The 17,051-nt window shown below is 50.1% G+C and overlaps 1 protein-coding gene and 1 pseudogene across 1 annotated transcript; one reads left to right on the forward strand and one right to left on the reverse strand.

The window, feature by feature from the left end:
• The first annotated feature begins 3,112 nt into the window (after nt 1-3,112).
• On the forward strand, nt 3,113-4,015 carry LOC119305519. The gene has a single exon (XM_037582022.1). The coding sequence runs from the start codon at nt 3,113-3,115 to the stop codon at nt 3,914-3,916; it is 804 nt and encodes a 267-aa protein (XP_037437919.1). The 3' UTR covers nt 3,917-4,015.
• Nucleotides 4,016-4,377: 362 nt separating this feature from the next.
• On the reverse strand, nt 4,378-6,370 carry LOC119350396 (annotated as a pseudogene).
• Between the last annotated feature and the right edge of the window lie 10,681 nt (nt 6,371-17,051).

Genomic DNA, 17,051 nt, shown 5'->3' on the forward strand with positions numbered 1-17,051 from the left:
GATGTAGAGAACTGGCCACCTCTTGTCTCTCTCTCCATCTTCTCTCCCCCCAACCTGCTCGTCACGGCGAGCCCCTCCCTGCGGTCACCTGAGGCTGGGGCGAGTCGTCCCATTATCCCTTTTGGTTGTGTGTCGCGCTCGCCATCCTCCAAACTTGTCGCGCTCTCCAACCCTATTAGTAGAAGTTGGAAAGACCACGATATAATGATGGTGAAGTGAGTCCTATCCCACTATAAAAAGATGTGGTGATATGGCTCGAGCTACGTCCGTAGATGAATCGGTCTGACAGAAAAGGAGACGGCAGTAAGCCATTGACGGGATTCTATTACTACCTCGCGGAGGGAGAGCTCGGCCTTCCAGGCAGCTTCCCCCTCGTCGACCTCACGCTCGCGCTCCTAATGTAGCTCGGCATCTCCCGCTCCTTCATGTGGCGGGCCTGGATGTCCGCGTCCACAGCGCCTCCTACAGCTCCTTCATGAACATGTCCACGAATGCCTTGATCCGCACCCGTGTGCTCTTGAGATCTAAATCAAGAAGATCGAGGGGGATGAGGCTGGACGAGGTGGTGCTCGCGGCCGAAAATGAAGAGGGCACGAGCACCGGTGAGGGCGGCGACGGCCACCGTGAGCGAGGATGGAGTGAAGAGTCGGAGAGGCGCCGCGGGGGAGAGAGGGGTTGTGTGAGTGGGAAGCTCACCGGCGGAGGAGGCGAGGATCTGCTGGTCCCGACTCTGGTGGCGAGCGCTCGGGGAAGATGCGGCCAAGAGAAGAGGAGAGGAGAGGTTGCGTGTGGGCGTGGAAGAGACGGGAGATGGAGTATTGGGCTGGGCTGCGCGCGTACAGAGAGGCCTTTTCCTTTTCTTTTTTTGCTTCCCTCATTTTCTCATGCTATCCCTACGTTTTATTAAAAACAAAGGACATCGCACAGTAAAGCCTAGCCAATGCTCGGGAAACATGGCTGGCGCCTTCTTACTAGGCCGGACTCTTTATGTGCTACGGTGTTAAAGGGGAAATACTTCCCTCATACGGATTTCCTCAACGCCACAGCCCCGCCTAGATCGTCGGCGACATGGAAAGCTATCATTGCGGGGCGGGACACCCTGAATGTTGGCCTCATTCGCCGTGTGGGTGATGGCACTTCCATCGCTACTTGGACGGACAGTTGGGTACCCAATACTCTACTCTAAAGCCCAGAGGGCGCTTTGGGATCGGCGCCACTCCTTACGGTTTCAGAACTCATTGATGAGTATACTGGAAACTGGGATGAACAGCTGGTCCGTCAAAATTTTCTGCAGCCGGATGTGGAGGCCATCCTGAATATCCCGCTAAATCCGGCTGGCGACGAAGATACTTTGGCTTGGTCCTTGGAGAAATCAGGTATCTACTCTGTAAAATCAGCGTATCGTACTCTTGTGACTCGCAACGAGCTTAGCTCTTTAGAGGAAGGGACGATCACCAAAGCATCATCTTCAAACAAACAGATGTGGACAACCCTGTGGAAACTCAATGTCATCCCCAAGGTTCGAGTCTTCTCGTGGCGAGTACTCCATGGGATACTCCCAGATTCTGTCAATTTGCAACATCACCATATCAAAACTCTTGGTTTGTGCGACATTTGCAAGGCGATGAACGAGGATATGCACCATGCATTGATACATTGCACACATGCAAAGAAGTTTTGGTTGGCAGCTCGAGAGAGATTTGACCTCCGCCTACCTCGTCTGCATCCACATACATGGGCTCGTGATATCTTACTCGACCAGATGTTCACAGAGGCGGACAGAAGCAAGATCATCATGATCATGCATAGTCTATGGTCATCTCGCAATTGTTGGACGCATGACTGTGACGGCTATGATCCTGTACAAGCGTTGAAGTGGGTTCACGAGACACTGGCGATTATGGAGATTCCCTCCAAACGGAAGATTCAGTCGGTGGGCCAGTGGCGACCACCAGAAGCGGGTTGGATCACGATCAATACCGACGGTGTGGTTAGTACTGAGGACATGAAGGGAGGAGCGGGTGGTGTGGCTCGATCACACATCGCTTTCTTGGGAGCATGGAGTAAACCACTTCACGGCGTGACTGATGCTTTTATCGCGGAACTTCTAGCTCTACGGGAAGGGATGATTTTTGCTCAGCTTCGTGGTTTCTCACATGTGATAATGGAGGTTGACTGTCAGGACCTGGTTAACCTCTAGAAGTCGCGCGGCAACTCTAGATCTGTTGCAGCGCCTATCTTGACTGAGTTAGGGGAGATTAGTGCTAGTTTTGCTTCTTTCTCTGTTACCCATGTCAGTAGGGAGATTAATATTCCGGCCCACCAATGTGCAAGACCCATGTTAGTAGGGAGATTAATATTCCGGCCCACCAATGTGCAAGATTAGCCTGCACGTCAGAGTGGACGGAGAGTTGGCTCGATGTGAGTCCTGACTTTCTGCATCCCTGCCTACGGACGGATTGTAACACCATGATTATCAATTAATAAAGCTCCCATATTTCGACGCAAAAAAAAAAACGTGGACAACGCGAGCGTTCGCCCCTCACCGACTCTTATTGTTGTGTTTGATAAGCACATAGGACCGAGCCTGCCCCAAGCAGGTTGTGGTTTCGGACGTCAAAACAGAGGCCCTTGAACCTGGAATGTTGTTTCGGGCGATCCGATGACTGGAGCGAGGTTGACAGCTCACTCCCACCTCTATCATCGTACGGATCTTGGTGACTCGAGCAACGTTGACAGTTCATTCCCACCTTATCATTGAACCAATCTTGTCAACGCAAACCTACTTCACGAGAATATGATAGTACTACGTCCAGAGTACGTGTGTATGCAAAGCTGTTCCGTACCAAGTTCTGTGTGGCAGAGTCAAGTCCGGTGTACGTGCGTACCACTACTACGGAGTAGTTTTGCCCCCGCGCCGCAGTACAGAAAACAGCAGCCCAGCGCTGCGCCAGCTCCCACATGGACGAAAAGCTTTTCCTCGATGCAAGCTGCGGCAAACCACGGCGCCCTGGCGGGCGGGCACGGCCATATAAGCTCACGTCCTTGTCCTCGATTCCACTCACCAGCGCGCCAAGAAAACCAAGGTGCAACCGCTGCTGATACTCATCGCATGATGCACTTCGCTCTCAGAGGCACCGCGGCCGTGGGGAGGAGGAAGACCGCGCACGCCCGGTCGGCGAGTCATCCGTGCCACTGCCAGTGCCACCCCGTCCACACGCGCCTCGATGCCGGCGTCCGCGCGCTCAGGGCATGGTCGGCCTCCGCCGAGGACGGGCCTTCGGGGCTCGCGCACGTGGAGGCCGTCCTGGCCGTGCTCGGCGAGTTCCTTGCCCTGCCGCAGGCCGCGGCTGCCCTCCGTGACGACGCAGCCGCCTGCGACCGGTTCCTCACGCTCGCCGACGCGTACGGCTCGTTCGAGCAGGCGCTGCTCGCGCTCAAGCAGAGCGTCGCGCAGCTGCGGGCGGGCGTCCGGCTCGGGGACGGCACGATGGTCGCCGCGTCGCTCCGGGCACGCAGGCGCGCAGAGAAGGAGCTGTGCGGCCTCGCCGCGGCGATGCGGCACGCCTCAAGGCACGCCATGCTGGCGCCGGCGGATGCCGCGGACGGCGAGGTCACCGGCGTGGTGGCGGAGGCGGCCGCGGCCACGGCGTCGGCGTCGGAGGCCATCTTCCTGTGGTGTGCGGCAATGTCCCCGGACGTATCGGCAGTGGTCCAGACGGTGCCCGTGAACGCATGGCTGGCGAGGCTGCGGGTCGTGCATGTGGCCAAGAAGGCAGTGTCACTGCCAGAGACGGCGGCGGCGTTGGAGAGGCTTGAGGAACGCATTGGCGAGCTCGAGAGCGGGAGCGAGAAGGTGTTTAGTAGCCTGCTTCAGGCTAGAGTTTCACTGCTGAACATCCATAATACCTTGTAGCCAAAGATTCAAGAGGACATAGTGAATCTGTACGTAGCGTTGCACAGTGTTACACGTTGTTTCAGTTGGCATTCTCATGAACTTATGCTTGCTGCACAATTATTTCCCTTCAACTTCATTTACTCGATGAGATCTGCTCTAAAAAGCACAAGCAAAGTTCCACGATGGCTCAGAAAGAACGTACGATAAAGAGACCATTTTTATTGCGTCTCAAATTTTCTTTAACCTAACTCACTCTTCGGTTTTCCATTGTTAACATATAACAGCATCTCCAACAGCCGCGCCAAAAGACGCGCGCGGGGTAAAATGGTTTTTTTATCGAAAATGGCTTTCGTCCCGCTTTATAGATAAAGCAACTGCCCAAACCAAACATCCAACAAGGTTCACCAACACACACACAGAGGTCTAGCACAACAAGTAGTCAAAAAGGGTTAATGCTAAGGGCACAACTCAACAAGCCCTTAAAAAGATAAGAAACACGCACACGCGGGGTGCGGCAAAGCATCTAGTCGGGCTCCGGGGGTGGCGGGGGGAGCGGGGGCGCCAATCAGAAGGCCATCGAACGAAGGTCGGCGATGAGGTTGTTGATGACGTCCCGATCCTGGAGGCGGCAAAGCGGCCGCCGGAGCTGCAAATATCCACACATTTTAAAGATGGCGTCAGTAGCACGTCGGAGAGGGACCTTTTGAATGACAAGCTTATTGCGAACGGTCCAGAGCGTCCAGGCAAGGACCCCAACGGAGAGCCATCTGATATGGCGGTAGCGAGGGGGGAGGCATGGATTTCCGCAAGCAAGTCATGGAAGTTGGTGTTACACCACTGGCCCCCAACCGTCTCGCGGAAGCAGGACCAAAGGAACTGAGCCGTAGAGCACGAGAAGAAGATGTGGTTAGCATCCTCCACCGTGTCGCACAAGGGGCACATCCCGTTCCCAGGTCCATTACGCTTAAGGACCTCCACGCCGGACGAGAGGCGGCCGCGAATCCATTGCCACAGGAAGATCCTGATCTTCAGGGGCAAGCGGATATCCCAAATCAAACTGAAGGGCTCGGGGGCCGTCGAGGGGGCGATGGCCGCATAGAGGGATTTGGTGGAGAAGCAGCCGGAGGGCTCAAGCCGCCAAGAGGTGACATCCGGAGTGCCAACGCCGTCCATAGAGAGGAGGGCGATGTCCTGCATTAGGGCGTCCTAAGCAGCAACTTCAGGGGGGCCAAAGGGGCGGCGGAAAGCGAGGCGCCCTAAGTCAATAAGGGTCGTCTCAATAGAGTCACGAGGGTCAATTGCAATTGCGAAGAGCTCCGTAAATCGCGCGGCCAAGGGGGAGTCGCCAATCCACCGATCAAACCAGAACAGGGTCGAGGACCCGGTACCAACCGCGATGGATGTGCCAATACGAAGCACAGGAAGCAGCTGGATGACGGCCTGCCAAAACTGGAGCCGCCCGAGCGCTGACAAAATGCAAGGGGTTGTCCTCGAAGATACTTGTTCTGGATGATGGTGAGCCAGAGACCTCCATCGCCATGAGCAATGCGCCAGAGCCAGCGAGTCAAGAGGGCTATGTTCATGCGGCGGGAGGACAGGATCCCAAGACCTCCCTGGTCCTTGGGTTTGCAGATATCGGGCCAGCTAACCATATGGTACTTCTGCTTATCCCCCTCCCCAGCCCAGAAGAATCTGGATTGGTACTTGGCGATCTCCTAATGGAGGGTCTCATGGAGGCTATAGAAGCTCATGAGGAACCACAGAAGGCTAGCAAGCGAAGAGTTGATAAGGATCACGCGAGCAGCCTTCGACAACCAACGCCCTTTCCAGGGTTCAACGCGATGTTGCATACGTGTCACCGTGGGGCGGAGGTCCGCCACGGTGAGGCGCGAGTCACTAATAGGGATCCCCAGGTATGTCGTGGGGAAAGAATCCAACCGACAATTAAGTCGATCCGCTATGGCCTGTGCTTCCTCCGGGGGGAACCCGAGAACCATCACTTCGCTCTTATCAAAAGTTGATGGTTAGGCCCGACATCTATTGGAAGCACAGGAGGAGGAACTTCAGGTTAGCAATGTCTTGGACGGAGCCCTCCACCATAATTATGGTATCGTCCGCGTATTGGAGGAGGGAGACCCCTCCCCCTCCGACTAGGTGGGGGACGATGCCGCAAATATGGACAGCATCTTTGGCCTTATCAAGGATGGATGCAAGGACATCAACCACCATGTTGAACAAGAATGGCGAGAAAGGGTCACCCTGGCGAACCCCACAGAGGGTGGGGAAGTAGGGCCCGATGTCTCCGTTGATGTTCACAGCGGTCCGGCCACAAGAGACAAGTTGCATGACCCTAGTCACCCACCGGTCGTCGAAGCCCTTGTGAAGCAACACTTCCCGCAAGAAGGGCCAGTGGACCGTGTCGTAGGCCTTGTGGAAGTCTAGCTTCAATAAAATCGCCCGATGGTGTTTCATCCGAACCTCATGGAGGACTTCGTGGAAAACCAGAACCCCATCCAGAATAAATCGGCCTTGTATGAAGGCAGATTGGTTCGGGTGGGTAATCGTGTCCGCAAGCAGGGTCACCCTATTGGCGTACCCTTTGGCCAGGATCCGAAATATCACATTAATCACTGTGATTGGCCGAAATTGGCGGATGTTGGAGGCGCCCGGGACCTTGGGGATGAGGGTCACGATGCCAGTTAAGATGCCCAAGATCCATAGTGCCCGAGTAGAATTCCTCAAACAGGGCCATGACCTCCGGCTTGATGGTCGGCCAGAATGTCTTAAAGAACGTTACGGGCAGGCCATCCGGTCCCGGGGCCGAGGAGGGGTTCATGCCTTTAATAGCTGCGAGAACCTCGTCCTCGGTGAAGGGGGCCACTAAAGCAACATTGGCCGCATCAGAGACCAATTGAGCACCCGACCAAATGTCGGGGGCGAGACTAGCCCCACCCCGAGGGGTGGGAGTAAATAGGGCTTTATAGAATCCATCCACATGGGCACGGATGGCCGAGGGGCGAACGAGAGGCGTATCTCCATCCCAAAGGCAGTGGATGGAGTTTCGGCGCCGGCGGCCGTTCGCCACCACCTGGAAATAGGCGGTGTTGGCATCACCCTGAAGTACCCACCGTTGGGTACCACGCAAACGCCAGTAGTCCTCTTCATCAGTGTAGATGGTTGGGAGCTGGTCTTCAAGGTCATATTGCAACATCCACTCATCCGGGGAGATTCCGGACGTGCCAGCACGGGCGTCCAAAGCTTGGATAGCCAGCAGGAGGGCCTTTTTTCGCTCTCGAAGATCCCGGCCAAGGTTGGCACCCTAACCCTTCATGAATTGGCGGGCGAGCTTGGCACAGAAGTGCCACGAGTCAACTACAGACATGGCGCGATGAGGGGAAGAGCGGGCAGAGATCCAGCGAGCGACGACCGCCTCCCGGAAGCCGGTGATGAGGACATCAATACCATTGTTACACCCACAGCCCCTGCTGCTATACATACTAGACCAATTACTAGAGCTCGCGCACGCCAACTAAATTACCAGGTACTTTCGTTTCTTGGTAATGATTCTAATGTTCATGAGAATATGATGCTGCCTAAATTGGATACATTTGTTTTGCTTACAAATGAAGGGCCTAGCTTGGAGAAGGATGAACATTGGAGCAAGACAAAGCATGGAGATGATGGCACGCGCAAGGGGAACAAGAACGGAGTTACGAGTGATGATTGCAGGTCTTTGAAGCCACCATAACGAGTGCATAAAGCCTTGGACGAAATATACAAGATGCCACTTCATAAATTTCGTCCAGAGGCTATTATAGGTGCTGCGTCACCTTTTTATTGGGCCAGGCCCATGTAATTTCGAAATACATTAGTATAGGATATTTTTAGAGTGTGTATGTGTGGGGAAACAAGAGATAGGGTTGATTTTGGACCCCTCCACCAAGGGCCACGAAATTCCCCCTCTCTTCCTCCATATATACAGCCCTTAGGGCACCGTTTAGACTTTGGGTTTTGTTTAGATTAAAGTTCGCCATAGCAGCAACTTAGCATACTTCGTTTGTGTTCAACGACCAGACAAAGGCGTCACAGAACGCCACTTTGATCAATAAAGCTTTCATCTTATATTCGCAATATCCAGATTGCAATCTCAGTTTCTTGCTTGTTCTTCGTTTGCTCACAGGAAACAGACCCTCGTGGTCAGGTTGATCGTGCTCCGGCATGGTCAATAACCTCTCGGAGTTGGTTTAGCGATTGCTAAGGCGCGACGTCCTCCCACGTTCGTAGTCGGATCGTCAAAGTCGACTTCCACCAAAGCGAAATCCATCATCTCATCGAAAGACGGGACACCTTTGCCTCTATCAAGTGGTATCAGATTTCCAGGTTGCTCGGTGAGATTTTACAGTTTTTTGTAGTTTAGATCGAGTCTATTTTTCATACCTATAGTCCACGAAAAAGCCACAAAAAAAATTAGGGTTAGTTCATCATATCCGAACCAATCTGAGCCTTTGCATAATCTTTTTAGGGTTTTGCTTTGTTGAATTTGCGGTTGCATCGTCGTGTCTAGTTGCTGGTCTTAGCGTCTAGTCTTTTAGAGTTTCGAGTTCTGGTCATAAGTTGTCACGCCGCCACCGCACCATCATCATCGCCCCTGTCACCTACCACCACCACTCCGAATCCGTATCCATATACCACCACCAATCCGTGTCCATATACCACCACCGATCCATATCCATATACTACCACCGCTGCCATCTACCAGCACCATATATCCACCACCAATCTGAGTTCCTTGCATATTAGGTTTGTTTTCGAGATTCATCTAGTTTCCGATTCGTGTTTCCTTGCCGGAGTAGGTTTCGGAAGGAAAAAAAAGAGTCCGGAAACCACCCTCCGTTTAGGCCCAAAATTTTCCGAAAACGCACTTGTCAAAAACTTTTCTGGCTATCCTATTTTTAGGTGTTTCTAAGCGTATTGAGACAGTCACCGTTATAGAAAGTTTTTTTTTGACCCGTTTCCAGTTTTTGGGTCCGGGCAGTCGAAAAAAATAAATTTGGTCGAATAAATTTCGTGCCCATCCTGTCAGTTTGACCTGGGAAGAGTTTTGAGACACTCGCCATTATAGTGATTTTTCGCAAAAAAAAGGGCAGCGCAAAAAAAAACTGCGCAAAAAAAAAGAGCGAAAAAAAATTCCAGAGTGTGCTTTTCCCTTGTTTACATGCAGCGCCATGATTTTGTTAGTGTTCTAGGCTCGCGTCTCTAGCACAATCTAGCCTAGGACCAGCACAGTACCGTCGTTGAGCATTTATTCAACTTTGCATCTCTGAATTGATTATTGCTGACCCTTTTTGCTACCATATTATAAGCCTTCCCAGCTCCACATACATCTACGTCGTGCATTTGACTCTCCCTGGTAATCGCTCTATCCAAGCTTTGAGAGTTTTGACTACAACGGTTGCCGATCACCACCTGCTGCTGGGTAAGAACTGGTAAGAATTTGAGATTTGCTTGACGGGTTTGTGATACACCACCACCACTTCTTAGTAGTCTGTAGGATCATATTCTTGTGTGTTTCTATTTGCTGCTAACCATGGTAGGATCACAAGCCGATGAGACTGATTGGGAGAACCTGACGAACAAATAGCTACATGATAAATTTCAGCAAATGATGAGTGGACAGGTGCAAGATGTGCTAAACAGATTTGACGAGGCCATGGAGAAGATAGATGGCACTGAGAAGATGTTCTAAACAAAGCTTGATAGCAAGTTTAATGAATTTCTCGCGCGTTTTCCACAACCACCGCCGGCTGCACCTATCGCACCTCTGCAACAACAACAACAACGCCTCCTTCCGAATTAGTATGGACGAGCGAAGCGTGTTCCTATTATGGATGGCCAAACTTCTGGTGCTGCTGTTCCTGTTGTTGATGCTTCCTTGGCTCCTTCTACTACTGCTGCTGGTACCCAGGAGGATGATGAGTATGCGGGCGATTATGAGGATGAGGTTGATCAAAATCAGAACTACGTGCAGCCACCAGCACCACCACCAGCAGGTCGACCTTAGGTATATATTCGTAATGGTAGGCCTGCACCACCACCTCAGGTACGAGATGATGTCCATATTCCTAAACTGAAATTGAATATTCCACCATTTGAGGGTAGATATGTTCCTGATATATATATTACTTGGGAGTTAAAAATTGAACAACGTTTTACATGTTTACAATATCCCGAGGAGAGATGGGTTGCTGCTGCTGTTTGTGCTTTCACTAGTTTTGCATGTGTATGGTGGTCTGAACATTGTAGATTATATCCTATTCCAGCTACTTGGGCTTCTTTGAAAACTGCTATGCATACTCGTTGGGTTCCACCATATTATCAACGTGAATTGCTTCAAAAATTGCAGCGTTTAAGACAAGGAAAAAATTATGTAGAAGAATATTATTAGGAATTACAAACTGGCATGATTAGATGTGGTATTGTTGAGGAGAATGAAGCTATGCTTGCACGTTTTACGGGTGGATTAAATAGAGAGATTCAGACCATTCTAGAGTATAAGGAGTATACTAATATCACTCGTTTATTCCATCTTGCTTGTAAAGCTGAACGTGAAGTGCAGGATCGACAAGCAATGGCGCGCACTAACTTTTCTGCAGGTCCACCTTCATCATGGACACCGCATGCATCTTCTACAACTGCACCAGCACCTCCATCAGGTGCCACCTCCAGCCGTGATACAAGAAAGCTGGCACAACCACCATTATTTGCCAAGAGTGAACCTGACGGGCCTCCACAGAGTTCTTCTTCCATGGAATCAACAGGGAACACAAGTGATATTATTTGTCGTCATTGTAAGGGAAGAGGTCATTATGCGAGACAATGCAAATCTCAGCGTGTGATGATTGCTACTGAGGATGGTGGGTATGAGTCCGCTAGTGACTATGATGAGGAGACTTTGGCTCTTATTACACGTGAAGAACATGGTGGAGATGATTCTGATCATGAGACGCAATACATGGCTCCTGAAGACACTGACAGGTATGAATGTTTAGTTGCTCAACGTGTTTTGAGTGTGCAGGTCACACAAGCTGAGCAAAATCAGAGGCACAATTTGTTCCATACCAAGGGAGTTGTGAAGGAACGTTCTGTGCGCGTCATCATAGACGGAGGGAGTTGCAACAACTTGGCTAGCATGGAGATGGTGGAGAAGCTTTCTCTCACCACAAGACCACATCCACATCCTTACTACATCCAATGGTTCAACAACAGCGGCAAGGTTAAGGTAACACGTATTGTTCGTGTGCATTTTAGTATCTCTACATATGTTGATTATGTTGATTGTGATGTGGTACCTATGCAAGCATGTTCCTTATTACTTGCTAGACCATAGAAATTTGATAAAAATTCTGTACACGATGGTAGAAACAATTAGTATACTCTTGTTCATAAGGATAAAAATATTACTTTGCTTCCTATGACTCCTGATTCTATTTTGAAAGATGATATTAATAGAGCTAATAAAGCAAAACGGGAGAAGAATAAGAGTGAAAAACAGATTGTGGCAAAAGAATTTGAGAAACAAATGAAGCCTAATAATAAACCTTCTAGTGTTGCTTCTGAAATTAAATTGAAAAGTGCATGTTTATTTGCCACCAAATCTGATATTGATGAGCTAGATTTCAGCAAATCTGTTTGCTATGCTTTTGTGTGCAAAGAGGCATTATTTTCATTCGAGGACGTGCCTTCCTCTTTGCCTCCTGCTGTCACTAACATTTTGCAGGAGTTCGCTGACGTCTTTCCACAAGACGTGCCACCGGGATTACCGCCTATTCAAGGGATTGAACATCAGATTGACTTAATTCCCGGTGCTTCACTGCCAAACCGTGCGCCATACCATACCAATCCAGAGGAGACGAAGGAGATTATGCGTCAAGTACAAGAGCTTCTCGACAAAGGTTATATACGTGAATCCCTTAGTCCTTGTGTTGTTCCTATTATTCTAGTGCCGAAAAAGGATGGTACGTCATGTATGTGTGTTGATTGTAGAGGCATTAATAATATTACTATTCGTTATCGTCATCCTATTCCTAGGCTAGATGATATGCTTGATGAATTGAGTGGCTCTACAATATTCTCCAAAGTTGATTTGCGTAGTGGATACCATCAAATTCATATGAAATTGGGAGATGAATGGAAAACAGCATTTAAAACTAAGTTTGGATTATATGAGTGGTTAGGCATGCCTTTTGGGTTAACTAATGCACCTAGTACTTTCATGAGATTAATGAACGAAGTTTTACGTGCTTTCATTGGACGATTTGTGGTAGTTTACTTTGATGACATATTGATTTATAGCAGATCTTTGGAAGAACATTTGGAACATTTACGTGTTGTTTTTATTGCTCTATGTGATGCACGTTTGTTTGGTAACCTTGGGAAGTGCACCTTTTGCACCGACCGAGTATCTTTTCTTGACTATGTTGTTACTCCACAGGGAATTGAAGTTGATAAATCCAAGATTGAAGCTATTGAGAGTTGGCCGCAGCCCAAAACGGTCACACAAGTGAGGAGTTTTCTTGGCCTCGCTGGATTCTATAGGCGTTTTGTGAGAGATTTCAGCACCATTGCCGCACCTCTCAATGAGCTTACAAAGAAAGATGTGCCTTTTCTTTGGGGTACCGCACAGGAAGAAGCCTTCACGGTATTGAAAGATAAGTTGACACATGCTCCTTTACTCCAACTTCCTGATTTTAATAAGACTTTTGAGCTTGAATGTGATGCTAGTGGAATTGGATTAGGGGGTGTGTTATTACAAGATGGCAAACCTGTTGCATATTTTTCTGAAAAATTGAGTGGGCCTAGTCTGAATTATTCTATTTATGATAAAGAATTATATGCTCTTGTTCGGACTTTAGAAACATGGCAACATTATTTATGGCCCAAAGAATTTGTTATACATTCTGATCATGAATCTTTGAAACATATTAAAAGTCAAGCTAAACTGAATCGTAGACATGCTAAATGGGTTGAATTCATTGAGACTTTCCCTTATGTCATTAAACACAAGAAGGGAAAAGAAAATGTTATTGCTGATGCATTGTCTCGTCGCTATACTATGCTTTCACAACTTGACTTCAAAATATTTGGTTTGGAGACCATCAAAGATCAATATGTGCATGATGTTGATTTTAAAGATGTAATGCAGAATTGTAAGGAAGGAATAATGTGGAACAAGTTCGTCGTTAACGATGGATTTGTGTTTCATGCTAACAAGCTATGCATTCCAGCTAGCTCTGTTCGTGTTTTGTTGTTGCAGGAGGCGCATGGAGGAGGATTAATGGGACACTTTGGCGTGAAGAAGACGGAAGACGTACTTGCTACACATTTCTTTTGGCCAAAGATGAGACGGGATGTTGAGCGTTTTATTGCTCGCTGCACTACATGTCAAAAAGCTAAGTCACGACTCAATCCTCATGGTTTGTATATGCCTTTGTCTGTACCTAGTGTTCCTTGGGAGGATATATCTATGGACTTTGTTTTATGTTTACCTCGAACAAAGAAGGGGAGGGATAGCATATTTGTTGTCGTGGATAGATTCTCGAAAATGGCACACTTTATACCATGTCATAAAAGCGATCATGCTGTTAATGTTGCTGATTTGTTCTTTCGTGAAATTATTCGCTTGCATGGTGTGCCAAATACTATTGTTTCATATCGTGATACTAAATTTCTTAGCCACTTTTGGAGATGTTTATGGGCTAAGTTGGGGACTAAACTGCTTTTTAGTACTACTTGTCACCCCCAAACTGATGGACAAACTGAAGTAGTCAATAGAACATTGTCTACTATGCTTAGGGCTGTTTTGAAGAATAATAAGAAAATGTGGGAGGAATGCTTGCCTCATATTGAATTTTCTTATAATCGTTCATTGCATTCTACTACTAAGATGTGCCCTTTTGAAGTTGTGTATGGTTCCCTACCTCGTGCACCTATTGATTTGTTGCTTCTTCCATCTTCGGAGAAGGTTAATTTTGATGCTAAACAACGTGTTGAATTGATTTTAAAAATGCATGAGTTAACTAAGGAAAACATTGAGCGTATGAATGCTAAATATAAACTTGCTGGAGATAAGGGTAGAAAACATGTTGTGTTTGCACCTGGAGATCTTGTTTGGAAGATAGATTTCCTGATTTGCGCAAATCAAAGCTAATGGCACGTGCTGATGGTCCCTTTAAGGTGTTAGAGAAAATAAATGATAATGCATACAAAATTAGGCTGCCTATAGATTTTGGGGTTAGTCCCACTTTTAACATTGCAGATTTGAAGCCTTATTTGGGTGAGGAAGATGAACTTCCGTCGAGAACGACTTCATTTCAAGAAGGGGAGGATGATGAGGACATCAATACCATTGTTACACCCACAGCCCCTGCTGCTATACATACTGGACCAATTACTAGAGCTCGCGCACGCTAACTAAATTACCAGGTACTTACGTTTCTTGGTAATGATTCTAATGTTCATGAGAATATGATGCTGCCTAAATTGGATACATTTCTTTTGCTTACAAATGAAGGGCCTAGCTTGGAGAAGGATGAACATTGGAGCAAGAGAAAGCATGAAGATGATGGCATGCGCAAGGGGAACAAGAATGGAGTTACGAGTGATGATTTCAGGTCTTTGAAGCCACCATAATGAGTGCATGAAGCCTTGGACGAAATATACAAGATGCCACTTCATAAATTTCGTCCAAAGGCTATTATAGGTGCTGCGTCACCTTTTTATTGGGCCAGGCCCATGTAATTTCGAAATACATTAATATAGGCTATTTTTAGAGTCCGTATGTGTGGGGAAACAAGAGATAGGGTTGATTTCGGACCCCTCTACCAAAGGCCACGAAATTCCCCTCTCTTCCTCCATATATACAGCCCTTAGGGCACCGTTTAGACTTTGGGTTTTGTTTAGATTAAAGTTCGCCATAGCTGCAACTTCGCATACTTCGTTTGTGTTCAACGACCAGACAAAGGCGTCACAGAACCCCACTTTGATCAATAAAGCTTTCATCTTATATTCGTAATATCCAGATTGCAATCTTAGTTTCTTGCTTGTTCTTCGTTTGCTCGCAAGAAACAGACCCTCGTGGTCAGGTTGATCGTGCTCCGGCATGGTCAATAACCTCTCAGAGTTGGTTTAGCGATTGCTAAGGCGCGACGTCCTCCCACGTTCGTAGTCAGATCGTCAAAGTCGACTTCCACCAAAGCGAAATCCATCATCTCATCGAAAGACGGGACACCTTTGCCTCTATCAGCCGGCCTGGTTGAGCCAGAAGAGCTCGAACCAAAAACGCGGCGGAGTGGGGGGCGCTCGTCGACGGTGGAGAGGAGGAGGGGGACATGATCAGACCCGATTCGGGTAATCGCACGAAGCAAGGCTAGGGGGCAACATAATTCCCATTCCGGGGAAACTAGGATGCGATCCAAGACAGATTGCGTCGGGTCAGCCTGATAGTTTGTCCAAGTGAACCTGGCACCCGTCCGATCCAGCTCACGGAGACCCAGCTCCGTGATCCAGTCATTGAATAGCTGCATCCGGAGGAGGTCAATCCGGCCATTATTCTTCTCATCCGGGGATCGGATGAGGTTAAAGTCTCCGCCCACGACAACTAGGAGGAGGGAGTTGGAGATCTTCAGATGAAGCTCTTCCAGGAAGGTCGGGGAGCGGCGATGGTCCGCCGGACCATAGACAATCACAACCTGCCATTTGAAGTTGAGATCACGCTCGAAGATCTCCACACTAACGAAGAATTCACCCCGGTCCATGCCACCAACCTCAATGGTGGCATCCTTTACCCCTAATAGGATGCCGCCAGAGTGGCATGTGGTTCCACTAGAAGGGAGCCAATGCCAAGCGAAGAGGTGAGAACTAAGACACTCGAGCTCTTGGAGGGAGAACTCAGTGCGCATGGTTTCCTGGATGACAATGATATCGATGTGTTCGTCTCGCATGTATTTGATGAGTTGGCGGCGGCGGCCATCATGGCCGAACCCGCGGATGTTCGAGAAAAGGGCCCGCATCTAAGCCCCCATAGGGGGGCTGCTTGACCCCAGGACACGGGAGGCGCTTTGCGTGCGGAGAGCAGCAGTGCGAGAGCGGGTGCGGCCACGGATCACTCTGTCGGCCACCGGAAGGCCCAGACTAGCGGAGGTTGCGGTCGAATCCTCGGTAGGCCAGAGCAAGCGCGCCTGAGTCTCGGCCAGCTTGCCATCTAAGATCTCACGGGCCCTAATGGTCGCAATTTGTTCTAAGGGGGGACCAACCTCCCCTCTGAAAACAATGGCCGAGTCAGTGGCCACCTTGGCGAGGTGGCTAAGAGGGACGGTCTCAAGCGCGAAAAAGGAACAACTGGAAGAACTGGGGGGGGCAGGATCCACACCTGACTCAAGGTTCCAGACCGCTGCCCGAAGCTCCGCACGCTCAGCGATGGACAGAGCCGGTGAGTCCGCCGGACGGGTCGCATCGAGGCGGGCGCTGCGGTGGGACGCCGTCACCGGCGTCGATGTGGAGCGGGGCCGCCTGGCGTACGCCACCGTCGGCAGAGGGTGAGCGGAGGTCGGAGTGGTCACGACCACGGCCACCGTCGCGGTCGGGGAGGTAGGCGGAGCGAGGAGAGCGTCGGGGGCCACCGGCAAGGGGAGCGGGGCGATGAGCTCCAGGATGTTACCAGCCGCAACGCCCACGGGTGGGAGGGACGGAGCCGGCGCGCCGACGGGGGCGCACCTGCCGCCACCCGTGGGAACCGGGGAGGTCGAACCAGGGGGGCCGGGGGGTCCGGGACCGACGGCGAGGCGCGAAGGGTGGAGATGGCGGAGGGGGAGCGCGGCGACGAAGGCGGCATGATGAGAAGGCCCACACTGGAGATGTCATTGGCCGACTCGGACGGAGGCGAAGGGGGCGCGACCGGCGTGGAGGCTAGGTGGAGAGCACCACCACGAGGTCAGTGGCCGACACGCGGGTGTGTCCCGCCCCGGAGCTGCCACGGCCCGAAGGTGGGTTGGCGGGCTCGTGGGATGGGGGACGGGAGTGCTCAGACAAGTCGTCATCATCCTCAGGGTCCTCGAGGCATGAGTGGCGGGACCGGCGGTGGCGGGAGTCGTCGGCG

The sequence above is a fragment of the Triticum dicoccoides genome, chromosome 1B (genome assembly GCF_002162155.2).
Source record: "Triticum dicoccoides isolate Atlit2015 ecotype Zavitan chromosome 1B, WEW_v2.0, whole genome shotgun sequence".
Lineage (NCBI taxonomy): Eukaryota > Viridiplantae > Streptophyta > Magnoliopsida > Poales > Poaceae > Triticum > Triticum dicoccoides.

What these genes read in the sequence shown, in the direction of transcription:
- LOC119305519 (XM_037582022.1), top strand. Translation starts at nt 3,113, where the DNA reads ATGATGCACTTCGCTCTCAGAGGCACCGCGGCCGTGGGGAGGAGGAAG.